At 37.7% G+C, this 21,646-nt stretch overlaps 1 protein-coding gene across 3 annotated transcripts in view; it reads left to right on the forward strand.

The window, feature by feature from the left end:
• Nucleotides 1-5,672: 5,672 nt before the first annotated feature.
• The window catches only part of dok6 (docking protein 6), a 60,411-nt gene continuing 44,437 nt past the window's right edge, over nt 5,673-21,646 (forward strand). The window contains exon 1 of one of the 3 annotated variants that reach the window (XM_035412151.1): nt 5,673-5,909. In XM_035412151.1, coding sequence (XP_035268042.1) covers nt 5,844-5,909 — 66 coding nt within the window. In that variant the 5' untranslated portion in view covers nt 5,673-5,843. The remainder of the gene's footprint in view (nt 5,910-21,646) is intronic. The other 2 variants (XM_035412153.1, XM_035412152.1) reach the window with 2 other exon arrangements.

The raw sequence follows: 21,646 nt of genomic DNA on the forward strand, positions 1-21,646 counted from the left end.
CGTTATTATTGACAAATGCATGTATCATGACCCATAAATAAGAGACAAGCAAAGAATCTACAAACAAATATCTTTCAACTTGTGTCTGGAAATTGTCATTTAAATGAATGCACATGATTTGTACAAATTCATGCATAGTTCTGAATACATGTTTTCTCTTTTTCACAAATGCCTCGTACTTTGTATATGAATACCAAAAATATGTTTCCAATTTTCACATGAATATTTTGCAGTGAGGAATTCCCAAATGTAAAATTGGCTTGTGAAGTGTTGGATCTGCATTTGTAGATCGAGATACACACGTGACATGAGTTTCCAAGTTTCCTTTTTATTTATTTATTTTTTTAGACTTTACTCTCGCAATTTGTGGATTGGGAGCTCTGATTCACACACAAATATCTGGCTGTCATTTAAATGAGTATTTACAGGACACAAGTCCTTGGTTGATGAAAGATATTGGTGAAAGATATTGGTTGATGGGTAGTAAACACATTGGGCCTCATTCACACCACTCTCCATAGAAATGGGTCATTTAGAACATCACATTTCATTTTGAATATACTAGGGCCTATGCAGTCAAAGGTTTTCAGAAGACTACATAGTTGAGACACATTATTATATACCCAGCTGAAAATATTTTTTGAACACCGCAATTCCACGTCTGTACTTGAAATGTTGTGAAGAGACAGAAAATACAATTCTAAACATTAATTATTTTTTGTTATGACACGCAATTTATAGTCTAGTCATACTTCAGAGCCTGATTTGAAACTCACTATTTATTTAATTCACGACTTGAAGCTGCTCTTTTTGAAACTGGTTTATTTATTAAAATCCCTGAATGTATTGACTCCCTGAATTCCTGCAATTTCAGAATTTTTTACTGTTATTGCTTTGCAAAAATGTAGGTGCATGCTGTTTTGAAACAGGTGTGGTATTTATTTAAATATGCTTTATAAAGTACTTTGGTCTGAGTGGTCTTTCCATTATTCTTTCACTTGTATTTAAAATACTGTACTTAAATGTTACAGGGTGAGTTTGTTTTCTAATTAGGTTTATATTTTCTTAAAATTGTGCAAATGGAGTATAGTGCAGTTACCAGTTTGGTTGTACTTTTCAGAAACTTTTAAAATAGTCTTAGAAAAGCAACCTAAAAAATTGTGATCCATATTGTGAATTGCAAGATATCCTAAAAAAATCATGATATGATGTTTTGGCTGTATAGCTCACCCCTACTAGCGTATCTAGCATTGTTGATACAACACACAGATGACAATCACAACCCCCAAGTTGAATAAATGCAGCCCATGGTGCACTGCAACATTGCCTAAGCTGGAAAAAAGGAATAATACAATATTAGAACATATACAGGGATAATAAAGAAAATAAAGGGAAAAAAACAGAAAAAGTACACAATATGTATAGACTCCTGTAGAAAAAAAAAACAGTTATCAAAGTTGACTTGTTTGTTTGGAGAAGCTTTCTGTGAGCATAGCAAACAGAAAACAAAGTGAAAACACAAGTATTGTGTTTTTACCTTCAGTGCATGCTGACACTTGACAAATAATAGTGCTCAACGTGCCAATCATCCATACTACAGTGAATAAGCCCTGTCTTTCTTCTCCATCATTCTCTGCACAGGCTAGAAAATATCTGCTTTTTTGATAGAAGAAAATAAATTATTAAAGCAAACGGAAATCTAAACGGAGGATAAAAATGCCAAATCTGGCTGGATAATACTGTATGTTTTCTACCATCACACACACACACACACACACACACATACAAAAGCAATTGTATTTGAAGCAAAGTCGTTTTCACGTAATCTCATTGTTTACTTTGTTGTATAACTTCCCTCTATTTTTTTAATCAACAGTACCAGTGCAAACCCCTTACATGTACACCTGCACCATCTGTTCATGTAATACACAGAATTTGAGTTTTTACATTTGCATTATCAACACCATTGCTGATTTCTTCCCCTTCTTGGATTAAAGGTTTTAATGTAATTTTGGATCTGTGGGATAAAACTGTTTTTATTTTTGTCACCAGTTTCCAGGAAGATCTATGGTTATGTCATTTCTGGTTTGTTTTCAACTCATTTCATCTTTTAATCCCACAGATGCAATCATAAAATAAAACAAATCTCACAGTAACTATTCAAAGTCACCTCATGGAAGCACAAATTGCTCACAGGCTAAAAGAGATGGGATTTCCTGATTAATATGATTAGTCATGCAAAAAGTGGAATTGAATTTAGACGCAGGTGCCCACAGGAATTATACAGAAGTAAAAAAAATAAATGAACATACATATATGTATGTATTTTAATCTGTTTTTTGTGTAAATCTGTAATTTAACATTTAAAGATTGTGAGATTGTGTAGTACAGAGCTAACATATACTCTGTATGTATATAAATTACAGCACTTTTAATACACTTTATATATATATATATATGCTGTATAGAATGCCACACATTGCTTCTCATAATTTCTTGTTACAGTCAAACCAAATCAATAAATAAAAATAATGACCAAAAATTAAAAAAATGTGACAGCCACAAAAGTACACAATGGTTTGTCCATTATTTGTGCTACCTTCAAACCAAGGAGATACTGACATCAGTGATCAGTGAGCTGTATACATATCATGGATATCATTTGTGTTTGTAACAAAAAAATGCATGCGTAATAGTATTTTATGATGAACATCTTGTTTTTTTTATGGTGTGGATCTTTTGGATGAGGCTGACCTTATAAGACAAAGGAATTGTTTTACTTGGTCTAGGCACACTTGAATATAAGTACTGCTTCTGGAATACTGCCAAAGGCCAAAAACATAGATTTTTTGAAGACATGTTGGAAAGCCCAAAGATTTTCAGTCATTTTGCCTGTGTCTCTCCACAGATTGCTTCTCCAGAGCCTGCCTGGGCATTGGATTAAAAGGAACAAGTTGTAGAAAAATGAAATTGCAAAGCTAGTATGCATGCCGGTGTAAGCTTACAAGTTGGAGTGATTTTTTTTAATCGTTACTTGTATTTTGTATACTTGTACAATTACTTTTATCTGTTATTTTCCCTCTCCATTTTAACAGACATAAGGGGTAGAAACAATATCAATGTAAAGGACACTGCTAAAACAAAAAAATATATATGGGTATATGGGAACGTGTGGGCCAGAATTGATTTTAATAGAAAGCTCTGTGTAAACTGACAGAAAGAGTTCACTAAAATCACGAGAAAAAAAGTGCTGAGAGTGTGACAAATTAATTTTGAGTTTGATGAAAAAATGCAATCCATTCAATACTGGAAGAAATCTACTTCACTGAGGCTGCTGCATCAGTGGAGTCACTTGATCAGTTCTGGGACGAATGGCATTCTGAGGCACTGGGCACTAGGGTAGGGATACATAGGAGACAACAGATTGGAGACAGGGCTCAGTGGCATTTCTCATAAAAAAGGTATTCCAAAAAAAAAAAAGAATAATTAAAAATATATATATATATTTACCAAACTGGACCAAAACGATCATTGTTTCACAAATGCTACACATAATGAATTGACTGACAATTGTCAGATCAGCTTGGTTTTCTACATTGAGTTCAATGGGCAGCAAGCTGTTTTGCACTTTGCAGACTGTCCCATTACTTCTGTGGCTTTACTGCCTGCCCCCTCCCACACTTTCCAGTTCCTATATATGCTCTGTGTGTACCAAAGAAGTGGGGCATGCACGGAAGCATGCAAAGTGATCCCAGTTAAAATGACTTTTTTCTAATAATTCAAATCTTATAGTACAGGCCTGGCTCAATAACATAATCAATAGCCTTGAGAAGGCATCTTATAAAAATGACTTTGTGTGGTTTAAGTCCCAGGCAATACAAGGCCATTCTTAATTAGTTTACTTAATCACAAATATATATCAATATCAATTCCAGCTATATTATTTTGTGGTAAATCTCCATGTATTTCAGAAATTGCACTGCAATTGGTTTAGTAAGAGACATGTTTTGTAAATCTACAGATACCGTGATCCATATAAAATATATTAGAATAACAATGGCTTGTCATGCAGAAGATTACCATGGACAGACAAGAGGCTGTACTGCAGTGGTCTCCAACCCTAGTCCTGGAGAGCTACAGGGTCTGCTGGTTTTTGTTTTCACCTTAAAATCAGCCCCCAATTGAGACCCAAGGCAACAGGTGAGTTGAGTTAACTGTGTAATCAACTGCTCTAATTGATTCATGAAGTGCAGAGTCACTATGAAAACCAGCAGACCCTGTAGCTCTCCAGGACCAGAGTTGGAGACTGCTGTACTGAAATTGACATCCACAAGCAGATTATACTCACAGGAATCCTCGATCATACAAAAGCTACAAAGATAATTTGCTGAAAGATAATGCAGTTAATGGACTAGTTCATGCTGGAATCACAGCATTCAATAAATGATAGGCTGTGTCATCAGAACATGCATGGACCTTCCATATTGCATTATTGAAAAGAACCATAACAGGAAGATTTATATAATATTATATTCATATTAAGATATTATATGTTCGTGGTTAAAAGTGGTGTGTAAAAACCATCATGAATCAAGTTTCATATTCACATTAAATTGTGTAATTATCTGCCATACACACACATGTGTACTCCCAATTGACAATCAACGAATCACCAAATTTTTTCAAATCGCCACTTCAGTTGTCCAGTTTTGATGACCCCACTGTAACCTCATCTTCTTGTTCTTTGCAGACAGAAGTGGAACCAGTTGTGGTCTTTTGCTGCTGTTGCCCATCCATATCAAGGTTTGATGCATTGCGTGTTCTGAGGTGCCCTTCTGCTAACCACTGTTGTTATTTGAGCATTTGTGGCCTCCCACTGAGCAAAACTGCATTCATTCAACGTATGCGAAACATTGCCATGTCGTCTGTTGTACATCTCTGGAGTACTCATAATGGAAATTTATAAGAAGTTGCATCCAAATGTTGCCTCTCTACATTTCACTCTTTATTGTGATTTAGCGTGAGTTAGAAGACATCATTTGACATTTATAACAATATTATAGTGGCCTCGGTCAAGATTGGCAGACACACCATCTAATGTTGAAGTCCACTGGACATTGACAGGAGAGCCAATAATGACAAACTTGTTTTAACTTAAATCTGCTCATCTGTGCAACATCGCTAGATGTCACTTGCTCAGTGGGTTTTCTGTTGAGTTTGAGCAAGTCTGCCCATTTTCCTTTGACTTCTTTCATTAACAAGGTGTTTTCACCCATGGAACTGCTTCCCACCACCATTTTTGTTCTCTCGTCAGTATCTTTGTTTTATTACGTTTCTAATAAAACAAAGTGACTATATTTGTTCGTTAGACCCTTGCGGTGAATAAGGATATACAGTTTTCAAGGATTTATTCCATTTTTGGACAACCAGGCTGATTTGAAGGAAGGGAAACACCATATTCTAAGATTTACTCTGCCGTAAATAGTACCTGGATTATATTTATGACAGGTGTTTTTCTTTTTTTTTTTTAAATTACCGTGACTGAAAAGACTGTAGGATATTACTCTGTGCCCATTCACTGAGCACAAAGTGCACAATATCACAAACCAAGGCAAGTTTGTGATTTCACCCCCGTCCTGAATAAAAGATGGTGCGATCCAGGAAGCGGCACTTCTCGAATTAAATCAGCTGACGGATTGTATCTCCCTCGACTCAAATGGAATGAGCCGAAGGAGCCGGTTGCTCGAACGCTGTCACCGGAGCTGGCTGTGGGCTGAATGCCGGACTGACCAAAGGACTCGCAGCTACAAAAAGAGGACTTTTTGTTTGGGGACGAAAACACGATGGCCTCCAACTTCAATGATATTGTGAAGCAAGGATATGTGAAAATTCGGAGCAGAAAGCTTGGGGTGAGTAACAGTCGTTGTCAGTGCAGCTACTAATTGTCATCAGCAGCTGGATTAAAAATGGTTTAATTGCTGGATACTACCCTGCTGTATGCTGGAGAGAGGATTTTTTTAAAATGTGCAGAAAGTGGGATTCTTTCTCATTCTGTTTACATACATTCCAGTGATGTTAAAAAAAAAAACAAAAAAAAAAAAAAAAACATAAAATGACCAAAATGCTTGCACACAGTTGTGATACGCAATATAATAACTTCTAACGTTATACAATATTTAACCGTACCGTCGATGCAGTTATAGGATAACACAAACTTCCACCCAACTTTAAACAACTAGTTTGTAAGTGGATATTTTACCATCCACCTTTCTTTAATGATTTGGTTACAATTTTTTATCTGATATAAGGTAGCCTATAACAAAAGTTATGTGAAAATGTGTACACTATTTTTAACATAAAATTTTTGAAGTAGTTTTCATTTAATTTAATGTTTATAAAATAATGCAGAAGCCGTGTTTACTAAATGCATTCTTGCTGCATCCACAGTATATAACTTACACTTTGACATACAAGTTGCACATTGCCATTGCCGTTCCACGTTCCCATGATTGACTACCGGCTAGGAATCGTGTTGTTTTCATGGATGACATGTTCGGTTGTTTATAACGTTGTATGCGGTCAAAATGTTCTGCAGCAGGTGAGCTTAGGTGACGGCGCTCGCTTTCAGCTCTAGGGCTCCTGTTATCGGCTGGGGGTCTGTGGGTTCTCCTTGCTGGCTGCCAACATGCTCCTTCTGCAAGGAAATAAACCCAATGATTAATGATCCTTTGAAATTGTCTTCTAGCAAAAGAGGTATTGCATTTCTTGCGAAGCGAAATAAGGGTGATTCGGGAGCCATTCATGCTCTTAGGATGTGGTATTATTCTGGTCTGCAGAAGATTTTCTGAACATAAGCTTTTAAAATGCAAGGGAAAAAAGCTAAGGAGAATCTGGCAAAGGAAATCATACATAGAAACTATGGTCTTTTTGTATTTTCTTTGTTTATGTGCAGTTTACCAGTCTGTTTCTTAGCCATTCCATCCTTTTAGTGGGACATTTCATCAAGGCTGAATGAGCACTGACATAAAAGTGCATAATTGTATGATACTTATGCTGTGGTATCATTAAACACATTCAGGTGCAACTGACCATGGACTGGGTCAGCACAACACTCTTTAAAATGGCCGTTTGCAGTTTTGCTTGATTTCAGAAGGTATACCTGGTGCTGGGTCTCTTTCAGTAGGGAAAGGGTTTGATTATCCCCCACATTTTCCCCACATGGTTTTTGTGCTTACATTGTGAAATGCGCTTATGAAATTCACTTATTTCAAGCCTGCTTATTATTCACAGTCAGCTTGAAAGATGTTAATGAAACATGGACACTTCAGGTCTTTACTAATTACCTGCTAATTTACCAGTCACACTCATTTTGTAGTACTAATGTCATGTTATTAGCGTTAGGCATGCTATTGGCATGCATTAGGCAATATTTTCATTTTAATGATCTGCAATGTGTTTGTTTCAGGTATTTTGTGATTAGGTCATTTGTTAGCTCCATCGATACTACAGTACTAACGAATGATCTTAATCTGGCTACTTGATATTTTGTGCTGTCCCTGTTCTGCATTTAAACAGGACTATATCTGCAGCTCATTTATCTGTCTGCAAACCAAGCAGCACATTCACAGAATAGAACAGATTATTTAATTGGAACATCTGCTGAATTTCTGAATATTGAAGATCCCTATGCACTTTCAAGCATTCAGGGAAACATTTTTCATTACAAAAGAACCCATTGAAAATAGTGGTTGTCATCCAATTCATTTTATATCCCTTTCTCTTGATTTTCTTACTAATTTGTAATGACAGACAAACCAAAATCAAGAAAAATCCCAATTTGTAATTCAAACAAGTGAGGAATTACAGGCTTGTTAGAAAGTAAATGAGTATATGCACACAAACCACAGTCTTATGGAGGTGTATTTATAGACACTGAAAGCAATTTATGGATATTAAATGGCAGCATATAAACTCTGCTTTGTTTTTGTTAACTTATTGCACCGATTTTAGGAACTGAGTTGCTATCAACTGAAATGCAACAAAATAAGTGAATATTGCCACCATATTTCAGATATTTACTTTTTTCAGAAAATAGGTTGCCACAGTCATTATAAACAAAGAGTTCCATGGATGCTACATGTATATAGTGTTTCATTTTAAATCCAGTGTTATTAATCACTGTTGATGCTGATGTATTGATTGTCTGTCCATGATTTAAAGGCTAAGGGGACAAACTGCTCAGAACAGGCAGTGTGGTTAACTCTTTTGTCTGCTAGCTTCTATCATGACGCTGTCACCATGAAAAAAACTTTTTATCTGCCGACCTGCTGTAGGTTAGGTACTTTAACAAAAATTTCTGAAACGTTTGTCCACATATACTTCTCTCAGGAAGATTCCAAGATGAGTGAAAAATATTAGCTGTTAAAATATTAGGCTAGCTGTTTCCAAGCAGCAGATTGGAGAACCTTTTAAGCGATGTTATTGTTCATCGGGTCACCTTTGTTTTGTTTGCAAAAGGTGGTTTGACTTGAAGGACACATTTTCTGCAGTAATGCATTCAAATGTATGCCACTCTCTCATTGTGACATTGTGTCAACAGCTACAGTCTGTCATGCGTAATGATCACCCGCTGATCTCAAAATTCAATATGTGCAGTATAGGATTACAGAACTGAGAGTGTTCTTTGGTGGAATGAATATGGAAAGAATTCATTACATTATTTTTTTTTGACAATGCAATGAACTATATTTCATATACCACAGTTGTAGTCAATTACCAAACAAGTCAGACATTTTTTGTGAAATAAAGTTGCGCAAACCTCCTGCTTCAATCTGAATGTCCCCTTTAAATGGCTTCGTCAAAGCAATATCTCTGAAGTCTTGCTGTAGTACAGTATTTCAAAAAGTTTTCCACTAAACTAACTTCTCTCATGCAAGCCTGTGGCACTGCAGGGGGTGCAGTGACAACCTGGAAACCTGGGAAAAATCTGGAAAGACAGGTAACAGGGTGGGTGTGCAGCTGGATGTGCGAGACATCTGACTTCCACAGAAACAAGCAGAAAGCAGCCCTTGGGCTCTTCTATAGCTGGAATGGAAGACTGGCCCAGTTGGATGGACATTCTGCCACCAATTAGGACTGACATACTAGCATCTTAAAAGACACCTTGGTCATCAGAGAATATGTGAGGAGTGCTAGAGGCGGTTCAGGATTTTGGAAGGGGCAAGTATTCACCAATGCACAACAGGATATTTTAGTCATCAGCTGCAATGCAGAGGATTGATACTTTGTGATACCGGCAAAGGACCCAGGCCACTGACAGTTACTAAAGGATGCTTCTTACCACAGCAGGAAAGCAGAGCAAGGATCGGCCATTGTTAGTGCAGGTCTTCATTGAGCACCGAGACAAAAGTTTTTCTTGCCAGGATTTTCAGCCTGCTCGTAGCGCATAGCGGTAATTACACCATCTCAGTCAAAGAGGAGATGCATGAAAGGGAGCAGTTAGATATGGAAGCAGCTCATCCAAGGGTACCACACATGTTGATAAGGATGGCTTTTGTACATTATTACCCAATAGACATGGTTGTGAATATGATATAATCACAATTAGGATGAAAATGACATTGTTGAGAGATGGTAGGGATGGAAGGGAATGAAATTGGATAAATTATATCCATCATGTTTTCTGTCGTGATAAATTTTGGTGCTGAAAATGGTTAGGGGTAGTTTAGTAGTCCTGGGGTGCATGAGGATCACAGCCTTCCACTGTAGAGAACATATATGAATGATTTTTGCAGTCATTACTGGGACAGCAGTGATGTCTCACAATTCTCATTCTAATCTTTGGAGCTTTAAATAAGCAACTGAACCATACTGTTGATACTGGCTTTATGAGATTTTAGCAGAAATCACTTGGTACTTGTATTGTTAGATCAATGAGCCACTAACAGGCTAAAGAGAAAGACGGTCTTAGTTAACACAACCTCTCTTCTGTATAATCTTATTTCTGTGTTTCAGCAATTGCATTTTATTCTCATGCAATTTGAAGTCTGCTCATTAATACTCACAGAACACAGAAATAAATGATCGAGGCCCATTTAACGCACTGTATTAATAAAGGTCAAGACAGGATTTGTTGGCTAAACATTACCCATACTTCAGGGGCACTGTTCAGGTAGGCTGGTCTGCATTTTGATAATGGATATAGATGAGTAGATTAATAATTTTTTTTTCTTAATGCACCTTTCCTTTCCTGCTTCAAACCGTTGCATTAAAAATGTAGAGGACACACCTCTTTGTCTTTCACCAATGGAGCTGAAAGGAGCACAGGCCAGAGAAAATGATGAGGTGCAATGTATTGATCAGGTGGAACGGGAGCCGAGAACTGAGTAAATTGGGAAATGTAACAAGCCATTTATGCCAAGGCCTGATCAACTCCTTGAAAAGGATCCTGGTAATAGAGTGCTGTATAAACCCTAGAGTAATATAACTGCATGATCCTGGGGGTTGTCAAATAGAGATCCTGTGGTTATGGACCCTTTCAGGCCTTACCACATACATTAAATGTTGAGATTGCAAGGCAGAGCAATGAAAGGCACCAAAAAAGGGCAAATACCTGACCTTTCAATAGCAGGCCTTCTTAATGCTAACCTTTCAGTCCAAAGGTGTGGATGCATTTACATGTGACTGGCGAAAGGTCTAGCCACAGTGCACTTTAACGCCATACTATATTTCTTTGAAAATACAGATTTTTAAAGGAAGGAGGGTTTTGATATGGCATACACAGAACCTTGCTGCTTCTGGTTCTTCTTTCTCCACAAAATTATTCATTAATAGCACTAGGGCATGAGGATTTGTTTGTAATACATTAATTAAATAAGGATTAGAAACCCAACTACATTTAAAAAAAAAGAAGTATATCTTATGAGCCTTTGCAAAGCGCTGTTGAACAAGTTCCTAATTTTAAGATAAAACAGCTGAAGGTCCAAAAAGCTAATGCTTCATTGTAGCTGCAGGTCATCCAAAACTGAATTTTCCCCTTGAATAAGCACATCAGTTCAAAATAATCCAATTTGCTATGTTTTATTTTGTAATGTCAGTTGCTGCTGCTTTGAAAATAGGTGTTATTTTTGATGGCGCTACAGACATTGTAGTGCAATGGCGCTATAAACATTATTGTGCTGTATAAAAGCACAAAGCAGTGAAGTTTTGCAGGTGTTTCTTCTGCCCTGCCTCAGAACATTTATTCAGAAAAGTTTTGCATTTTATTTAATCTCACAATTTACCTTTTAATCTTAGGAACATGGAACAAACCACTCAACCATATTCTCGATGCTGGCACTCTGCGATTTGAGAGGAAATGAATTGTTGCTTGTATTCTTGGATCGATGAGCCACAAATGACCTAAATAACAGGACAGACCCAGTTAAAATCTCTCCTGTATCGTCTCATTTCCTTATTGTTAGGCAATGCAGACATTTGTATTCTTGTCGAATTGAATGTCCACTCATCAATACTTGTGACGCAGAATGGACTGGCTGAGGCCAGTATTTTCCCAGTTTTAGTACAGGACATTATTCTTCATTGGAGGGTCTTATATAGCTCCTGTAAAATAAAGGTTTAGAGGGGAGAGATTTGATGTAAAATAATAAGGCACTTTGGGTAATTTCCTGAAAGGATATTAGGCGTGCTGAAGCAGACAGGGCCTTTTACTCTAATGGTGAGTCTTGGTTGGTCTGCCACTACCTCCCAGTGGTAATAAAGTTAATCACCAACCTTAAAGTTCAATATGTCATACATAAAATGCCACGTCTATAGATCTTTCAATATCATCAGAATGTTACAGTCAGATGGATTAGAGATTGCTTTATTAAATTGCACATTGCGCATACTTCTACACAATCGGTAAAATGTCATGCACTTTGCCTGTCACAGTTGCTTGTGACTCAGCTCGCTGTGTATGGGAGTCATTCACATTCCAGTAAAATGTGATGCTCTATAAATTTCTAAGGGCATATGAAAGGCTAAACGCTTTTGGAGCATTAAGTCGAGCTGACATTAATTAGAAATAAATGTGATTGTCCTCTTATTTGAGGTGTTATTGTCGCATTAGACAAAAACACATCCTAGACAGTATTTAAAACATTTTTATAGCATATTTCCAATTATTTTTTGTGAGACTGATTAAGTTCATAGCCGTACATTCTGCTTTATCACAGACAAGCCTAATGCACTGGAAAGCACAGTAGAAAAGAATATCTGCGGCAGATTTCTTGCCCCATGCTAAGCCGGCACTCTCCCATTCAACGGTTATTAACTTGCCTAACCGTTTTCCTTTGTTTCTTGAAGGCGTCTTTGTCAGACAAGGGGGTTTTGTCCTCTGCTTTCAGAGGACTGTATATTGAGAATATGTATTATAATAGGCCATGTTTTTTGCTGCCAGCACATTAGTAACAATAGCATAGACATGTGTATGAGAACAATGGTAGCATTGTCTGTGGGACAGTGGGCATGTCTATTCTAGAGTGAGTCTTCCCTTGCGCTCCACTATTTTACACAAGGGCAATACATAATAGTAAAAAATATGGTCTAATGAAATTCAAAATTATGTAGCACTTCTGATTTTGGCATTTCTACGAGAATAAGGGGTGTAATTCACTGAGCAAAACAGCATGATCAGTACACCCCTTGTACAGACCCCCTAGTACAGCATATATGACTGTATGGAGAATAGGATCATTTGTTTTGATTTTATCAGATTAATTCAGGCAAAGAACTGTAAATTAATTGTGGCTTCTTATTGGTATTGATTAACTGCTCTTCTGAGGATGCAGAAACAATATAACTAATGTTATTCACAGTGAAAAATGCTGCAGTTACGCAGTTGCTTTCAGAAATGAATCATGTCTGGGACCATAGTTGAACATTCCACATCATTGATTCCTGCTGTTGTTAATTATCAAAAAAGCTTTTACTTTGAACTGGGACAGATGTTACTATTAGCTGTTTACTGTGTCAGGAAGGCTAAGATTGATGAAGTAATGTGCAGAAAGAGAGAACAGTTGTTCACAGAGCCTTATTGTGTGCTTCAGTACTGTTTCTCCCTTACTCCTCTCTCTTTTCACCTTATAGAATCCTTGATCTTCTTTTTGAATTCCTTATTGAAGAATCATTTATACATCATATTGATGCTCCAAAAGACCATTTTTTTTCACAGACTGCTTGCAAAGTTACAACCTGCAGTGCTCAGCCATACACAAGGAAAGCAATGCTCATCACTTAGTTCTTCCTATTTCTTTTTAATTTCTCTAATTCTGGGCCATTGTGTCAGAATGTCACGGAATTTAAAAGCACACTTAAAATCAATATTGTTTGTCATTGTTTGTATAAAAACTGGGATATAATGTGACTTAGTTTTAAAATGCTGCACAACGTTTAGATATTATCTGCTTCCTTTGGTTCCCAGCATTTTGCTTTCACTTGAGGAATTTGCCAGGATTTACACGGCTTAATATAGTCCGTGGATGTAGAGTCCTATTTTAATATTGTCAGCACAAAGCAAGGCACTGCACCAGTGGTTACGGTAGTGCGGTCTCAGGACGAATCATTTTGATCAGATGGGGACGCAACTGGCTTGGCATTGCATCTTGGCACTAAGCCTGTTACCCACAAGTAGATTTTGAGATTTGTGGTCCAATCAAGTACAGCAACATTCCATGTAAGAGCTCATTAATGCCTGGGCCAACAGGCATCGGAATATAGGATAAAAAGGACTCGCTGCACCACTGTATGCAGCAAACATTTACAGTGTTCCTGAGGAAGATGCTAACAATACACTGTCTTGAATTTGCCACCCCCAAACGTTTTTATTCCCAGGAGCCTCTTTCTAGATTTGAACATGAAAATGAAATATTGCGGCTGAAAATACATTTACGGTGTGAGGCGAGTTCAGTTTCCACCGCTTCTTTAATCCCTTTATCATTTGAAAATCTGCAGTCCTCCCCACTTCCCCAGGGCCTGTTATCCTCTGGGTTTCAGCCTAGGCCCTGAGCAGTGGGTGCTTACCACTAGCCTAATGGCAGCAGCAACAGAGCTGGGAAGCTGTGAACTCAACAGCCTTGGCTGTAATGAGATGCCACTGAATCTCTCTCCACGTCTCCTCCTCGATGACATTTGACATTTGTGTGGCACTGTTTTCCTCTCATCTTCTGCAAAATAAATAAATATATCAATAGTTTTTGTGGTCCCCTAGCCAGAGAAAGGAAGTGCATTGCCACCTTTCTGCAGCCCATATTCTGATCTCCCTATGAAACTCCTTGAAGTGAATTCCCAGAACTTCTACCTTTACTTGATTTTCACATTCCACCTGTTAGACTGTTCTCCAGCCCACACAAATCATTGATCCCCCCAAAAACTACTGAAAAAATCCCACTGATCAGTATCCCATTGTGTGGTTATTTAATTTAGTCAAAATACATGAAACTACCTCAGCAGATGATAAGATGATTGTTAGGTTTGCAGCGCACAGTCAGGAAAAGAGAAGGAACAGTAGCATCGTGCAGCAGGTGCTGCGTATTTTTATCTGTTTTAAAAATGTTCTGGACACTAATGAGCTGTGTGGTGCTCACCTGCAGTAAAACTGCAATATGATGTACTTAATATCAGGCTGAGCTTGATGTTTCCTCTGGAGTTATTGTGCACAAATGATTTCTGGAAAAGCACTGCCAAGGGAAAAGCTATATCGAGTGCTGTTCCAATCTTGGCGGCTCCACTTGCAAAAATAATTTATTGGGTATAATAGAGAACAAATGATTCATGCAGTAATCCAACAATGGCACATACAGTATATACAGTGCAGTCCATGTGACACAATTCTTTGTTTTTTGGCTGTACTGCAGCACATTAGATTTTAAATGAAGCAATGAATATGAGTTTAAAATGCAGGCTGTCATCTTTAATTTGAGGATAGTTTCATCCATATTGGATTATCCGCTAGCTGTGTTGAATCATTAGTTCATGTTCAAGAAAGATAGCAAAAGGTCTAGAGTTGCTTCTAGGTGTGGCATTTACAACTGGTACTGTTATGGCTTGAGAATGTATGGCTGGCACTTGAAATGGCTTACTTGTTTTTAAACACAAGCAATACTTCATAAAAACGGAGGTAATAGTTTGAGACTAGTGATCACTTATAGACATAAACAATTGTATTTATAATTTTCTGGTTTCTAGTGATGTCAGACTTTGGTTTATTTTGGCAGCTGAGCTTTCCTTAAATGACCTACATAAGGTACACCTGTGAACAGAAAGGAAGACTTACGACTATCCAGGCTAATCGGTTTCTGCTCATGTCCCATTTGTTGTGCCTCAAACGTGAATTGTGTATTTGCCTTAAACAAGCTAAATGCCAGTTGTTAGAGAATGATCCTCTGAGCTGCTGACCCCAATTGAGGTTGCTGCAAAGTCAAATGGTTATTTATCCCAAAAAGATCATAAACGTATAAACTCATTTGCATTGGTTTTAAGCTTTTATACATATTTTAAAAAATGTGAGAATTACTGATTGCAAATTATTCACTAAGTGTCTCATTTAATGAAGCTGATATAAATTCAATGCCATGTTGCTTCATTTTAAGAAGAATGTTTTTTCTTTGCTTTGTTTTCTCTATTAAGCTTGTGACACACAACAGAGAGCTTTATCTGCTATTTGGAAAAAGAAGAAGATAATTGCAACAAACCAAGGTTGTGTGCAGTAATAACACGGTGGTTACCCAAGGGTCCTAGATTCTGTTGCTGTCTTAGGCCCGGCTGACTGTGAATTCTTACAGGACAAATCTGGTTGCTTACAATGGATAAAAGCATGCTACCAAATAAATTTACCTGTGTGTCATTAACCATAAACACGATGCTATTTACAATTATACGGTGTTAGTCTGGGCATGGTAATAATAGAATGTGCAAAAAATCTATATGCAAACTGATTTTAACTGTGAAATTATGAACCTGACCATCATGTTATTTTTACGGTTCAAGGGTTTGTCCAAGGACTCGATTTTTACATGGTAAACTTAAATTAATATTCCAAATACATTCATCATTCCCCCCATATAACCAGTGACTTGGACAAGTAGGCTGTGCCAATTTTAAATAAATGTCTGACCCATATTATAAGTGGGTTGGGGTTAAATAATTTGAACTCTTAATGCTAGGATTTCTGAATGGCTACACAGGAATACTGTAAGCTCTGATTTGTTTTTACATCAGAAGTCTAATGTGCTGATTGCTTTTTTACAGCCTGTCCTGTTCTCAGCTCTCTTGCAAGCCAGCTGGTGTTGATGGCTGCTCTTTGTATGCTGACACACATGCTGAATTGCAAACGGATGTAAACACATCCTTGGCCTTCTCTGAGTCTCTTGTACAGTATGTTCGCAGTCTGTTTTGGGCATGAGCTTTCATTCAGGGGCAAACCGTTACTGCACGTGTCATCCAGTGTTGTACGCCATTTTCTCAAGAACTCTTTGCTTAATGTGTTTTCTTAAAAATATACAGTAGTGATAATTGAATTTACAAGTAAAAAGTTAGTTTAATCAGACATTAAATTGTAATATGAAAGCTGGATCAGATTTCTTTACTTTTTAAAAAAGTGATAAACACAATTTCTTTTGGATGAACCCGGGAGACTTGCACAGCTAATGGAGACGATTTTTCTGAGAAAGAGAGAAAAAAAATCCTGATGATGAGGCATCACCTGAGCAGATTTTTCTTTTGCTGATCAAAGATTTATTGTACAGTGTTTCTGCTAGGCCTATATTTAGTACCACAGTCTTTATGTTAGCCTGTAGACGTTCAGCCTCTTTATCTTTATTGGTTTTAGCTTTGGCTCAGACGGAAACGCAAAATTTCTAGATAATTCCAGCAAAACATGGGTGACCCCTAGATGAGGTTAAGCCTGTTTCATGTATCGTGACCCTCACGTAAGCATCAAGCATTTTGTGAAATGTGAGGGCTTAAGAGGCAGATTCCCTACCGAGCTGTATTGTGGCTGCACTGACCTTCCGCATATTTCTCACACAGTTCCAAGTAAAGATTAACTTCCCACACCTGTGCTATTGCTACCACACAACATGCAGATATGTATGCGTTTAGGGACACTCCTGCATACCTCAAAAAATCTTCAGTCTTCAGTTTATATATTAGATTTCTCTCTGCTGATTTTATTGTGCCTCAAAATAACTTTTAATGTTGCATGAAATACCAAACTAACATTTTATTAGTAATTCCTGTTTTTCTTCACTCCATTGTTTAATAGTCTGGCTTTCTAGCTTATGTGGATATTGTGCTTTTCTGGACGATTGCTGACTGAGGGTTTTTTTTTTGTCACGTGTAAGCAATAGTTATAATGATAATTGACAATGAAAATTCATTCTCTGTCTTACTTGCCAGATGTTTTTGAATGTGGTCCAGGAAGATAAAATCAATAGGTCATTCTGGTAATCTTGTGTGGAATCAGATGCCTAACAGGAGAACAAAATGTACAGCCAAGTTAGAACAACAAAAGCTATTTTTGACATTAGTTTTTATCAAATAAGTCAAATCACAAAAACAGAGAAGCAAATCTGAGAATGGTGATGAAATATTAAATTTAAGTATGAACAAAATGAAATAGCTTCTGATGGCTAGTAATTTATTCGGTACAACAGAGTCACAGATTATCATTGAAAGTGATGGCTAAAAACAACAAATAGGCCTACATTGTTAAAGGGAAATGTAATTCATAAATGGTGTCGACATGCCTGATTGTTACTTTCCATTTCTGCTTTGTGTCTTATGATATATGCACTACATGGCCAAAAGTATGTGGATACCTGACATTCAATATCTCATCCAAAACTATGGGCATTAATATAGAGTTTTTCCACCCTTTGCTGCTATAACAACCTCCCGTTTTACTGGGAAGGCTTTATAATAGATATTGGAGCATTGCTGCAGTTATTTGCTTCCATTCAGCCATAATTGCATTAGTGAGGTCAGGCCTGACTCATAGTTGGCTTTCCATTTGATCCCAAAGGTTTTGGATGGTTGAGGTTCAGGCTCTATTCAGGCCAGTCAAGTTCTTCCACATTGTTCTTGACAAAACCATTTCTATATGGACCTCGCTGTGTGCCTGTGGGCATTGTCATGCTGAAACAGAAAATGGGCTTTCCAAACTGTTGGGGAAGCACAGAATCTACTAGAGTGCGATTGTATGTTGTAGCATTAATATTTGCCTTCAATGGAACTAAGAGGCCTAGCCAAAACCATGAAAAACAGCCCCAGACCAAGGGGTATCCAGATACCTTTGGTCATCTAGTGTATATTACTTTGGAAGTTACTAACCTGGATTGTACGTGCTTGATGTATTACTTTTAATTCTTTTTTTCCCCAGGAAACTGGAAGTGGATAGGTAGCCTGGACATCTCTGTATCCCTGTTATAGTTTGTGGCATAAAACTACATACTATTTTGTAAACAGTAGTTATAGTGTATCTTGACTCCAGTAACAATATTAAAGACGGCAATTAAAAAGAACATTTTTCTGTTATCAAATTATCAGATGTTTGAGTGTGTTTTGTAGTTAGTTGGTGAAGTCTGTCTTGCATTTGTTGCTTTAACTAATGCCCTTCACCATAGGACTTCAGAATGAGGATGTGCCCTTGTTTGCACTCATGTCTGTTGCCAAACACTATCGACTTGAATGGGTAAAAAAAACAGGAAATGCATTTTTACGGCTTGACGAAACAATTTGCTGTCAACAAACCTGAGCCATGCTGGTTATCTGAATTTACGGGGCGCTAATGGACCAAAGGCAGGAAGACATTTTTCTTGTCTCTTGTAAAAAAGAGCATGCTTCTGTGTACTCTTTGGATATACACAGACATACGGATTTGATTTTGCATTACGTATCTTTAAACTGGCTTCCAGCTGTGGTCTTGTCTGCAAAATGTGTTTGATTTGATTCAGACGGACCTTTTAATTTTATCGACCGGGTGTCGAGAGGAAGTGGTATTGAGCCCTGACTGGAGGAGAGCCACTGACTGTAGTCATTACAGAGGTGCTCTGTGTAGTGTGGGTATGGCAGCAGCTGTGGTACTTCTTCTCAGAGCACCCCTATGATCCAAGCACCTCTTTCCCTCCAGTGTACCAGGTCCTTGCCTCTCTCACTCCACCGGGCTGCATACAGAACCTGTCTCTGTCCCATGTGCTATCAGCACCAGAGATCTCATAAGTCTTCATTTTCAGTTAGGCCCCTGCTATCTTGGTTCCGCTCATAATCGTTTAAGAACGACTCGCTCATACTCCTGGACTGTAGCGTTCTCGACAAGGATAGGAAAAGCCACAGCCTACCCTAGCTTCATAGGATGTTCCATATCACCGTGGCTCTTACAGTAGAATTATATTTCTGGACTTAGCGAGCCTATGAATGTTTTATGAAAAGCTGAAGCCATGCATTGGAAATGAGCTGGAGAATGATACTGTGATTACTTGTTTCTGAGGTAGCGCTGCATTTTAGATGAGGTTCGAAAAAGCCCTAGATGGAGTAATAAGCCCTCCATTTATGATTAGAAAGAACAGCTGTAGTCAGCAACACATTTTGAATAAGTATGCAAAGCATAAACAGTTTTTGGAAAGGTAGAATCTGTATAACTGAATCACCGGTATGTCAGGAGCGGTATTGATTATTATTGGTCAAGCATCGCTACCAAGCTGTGCGTATGCAGTTTTAATATTAAATTCAGTTTGTGATCAAGGAAGCCATTCATTTAAGATGAAGGGCTGATTTAATTAATGATTATTATTTTTGTACATGATAGCCAATTTAAATGTTTTAGCCAGTGCAATACTTTTTGAGCACAGCTGGTCTTCCATCTAATGTGAATGATTTTGTTATAATTGATTGCTTATACTTGCTGATTTGATGGCACTCTGACCCACTGGGCAATTATTATTCACCCAAATATCTGAGACAGCTTTCAGTTTTAACATGAGTTCCCAATACTAACCGTACAGGGTGTAATGACTTCTACTTTGTCTAAGAAAACAGTTACAGAGTTTTGCCTTGGGGCTGCTTCCGTGTTTCATTGACCCTTTATTTACAAATGTGTTGGCGAAATGTTTATTAATTGAACCCAACATGCCTGAGCAAAAACACGATGCATAACAATTTGGATCCCATTAAACAGTAATGTATTACATTCATATGATGGCTTATTCAGTCTATACATGCTGGCTGTATGAATCAGATTTTTGTATTATTCCTCAGGATGCGAATACAAGATACAAGATACAGGATGCGAATACAAAGGCAGTATGGTCTTATACTTATACTGGAAGAAATACTTTTTGTTATGTTTTACTGTGTATCAATATATAACCTCACTCTTGGTGTGATGATCCAGCAGACAGGTGATGTAGGTGCATTTTTAGACTGGCCTTTCCTGCTGTAAGCGTGAACTCCAGGTACCGCAGAATAGACAGTCCTTTATAAAGACAGAGCACTCCAGCAGTCACACGCACACATTCTGCTGATGGTTTCGAATTTTCATTGAAAGCCGCATGACCGAGCGACAGTATATATTAATAAAGGGTGAATTCTGCAGTGTAGAATGAAAAGTAAGGGTTTGACCTCAGTATAAAGTTTTTAGCTCCCAGGAGTTTGGTTAAATTATAGTTTGGTTTAAAATACATATAAATGTTTCTGAACATAAGTCTGTATGTGGGAATACGATGGACAGGGGTGCAGTGACTACATTCCCCTTTATGCAGTTCTGGCAACGTTCTCAGAAGTGACTACTCCATTCATTTCATTTCTGGCTCAGCAATTGTTGCCAAGTTTGATTTTCTTGCAGTCATGTTGGGATTTCTCTTGAATCTGTGCTTCTGGCTTTTCCATGTCATTTCTGTCTCCATGGCTCCACCATCAGTGAAAACATGACTGTCAGAGTATGAATCAACTGGACAAATGGTTCGTATAAGTCTTTTTATAGGTACTCTGTTTGTTCTGGTGACTGGTATTGTGCATTTATTGCTTCTGATTCTTGATCCCAGAACTATCTTACGGCAGACTGCAAGGTCATATACACATTGTATAGGTGCTCAGCAGTTAAGAATGTAGCCTGCCTGATTCCTCACTGTTGAGGCTTCACAGTTACATTATTTCTTTGCTTAGCGGTCTGCCTTATCCAGGGCAAGTTGCATAGCCTGCAAGTTACTCATACTGCTGGATATTTTTACACTAGTACTTAAGTTCAAGTACAACATTTGCATGCTACTGTGGATGTTTTTAACCAGCTCTCTTGTGGATATGAATCCAGGTTCATATGCCACACTGGTACTCCTGTGCCCTGTCAATGCTGTGGTTTTAAAGAGTAGGTTTTATGCAGCGTATTGCATCCTTATCTCACACCTGATTTGACTATAAAGCTGGTTTATCCTCTTCCTAAAATTAAGTCGCAGTGGGACATTTTAATGTGTATAGTGTGTATTACCAGCTTTTTTCCCATGCTGTCGACAGCTTTTCGAAAGTTTAAGTAAGAATAGAGCTTTGGCATTATTTTCGCCATTCATATGGATGAAAGAGTTTTATGGACATGCAGATGTGTGTTTCAGAGCTCCCC

This window comes from Anguilla anguilla, chromosome 4 (assembly GCF_013347855.1).
Source record: "Anguilla anguilla isolate fAngAng1 chromosome 4, fAngAng1.pri, whole genome shotgun sequence".
Classification (NCBI taxonomy): Eukaryota; Metazoa; Chordata; class Actinopteri; order Anguilliformes; family Anguillidae; genus Anguilla; species Anguilla anguilla.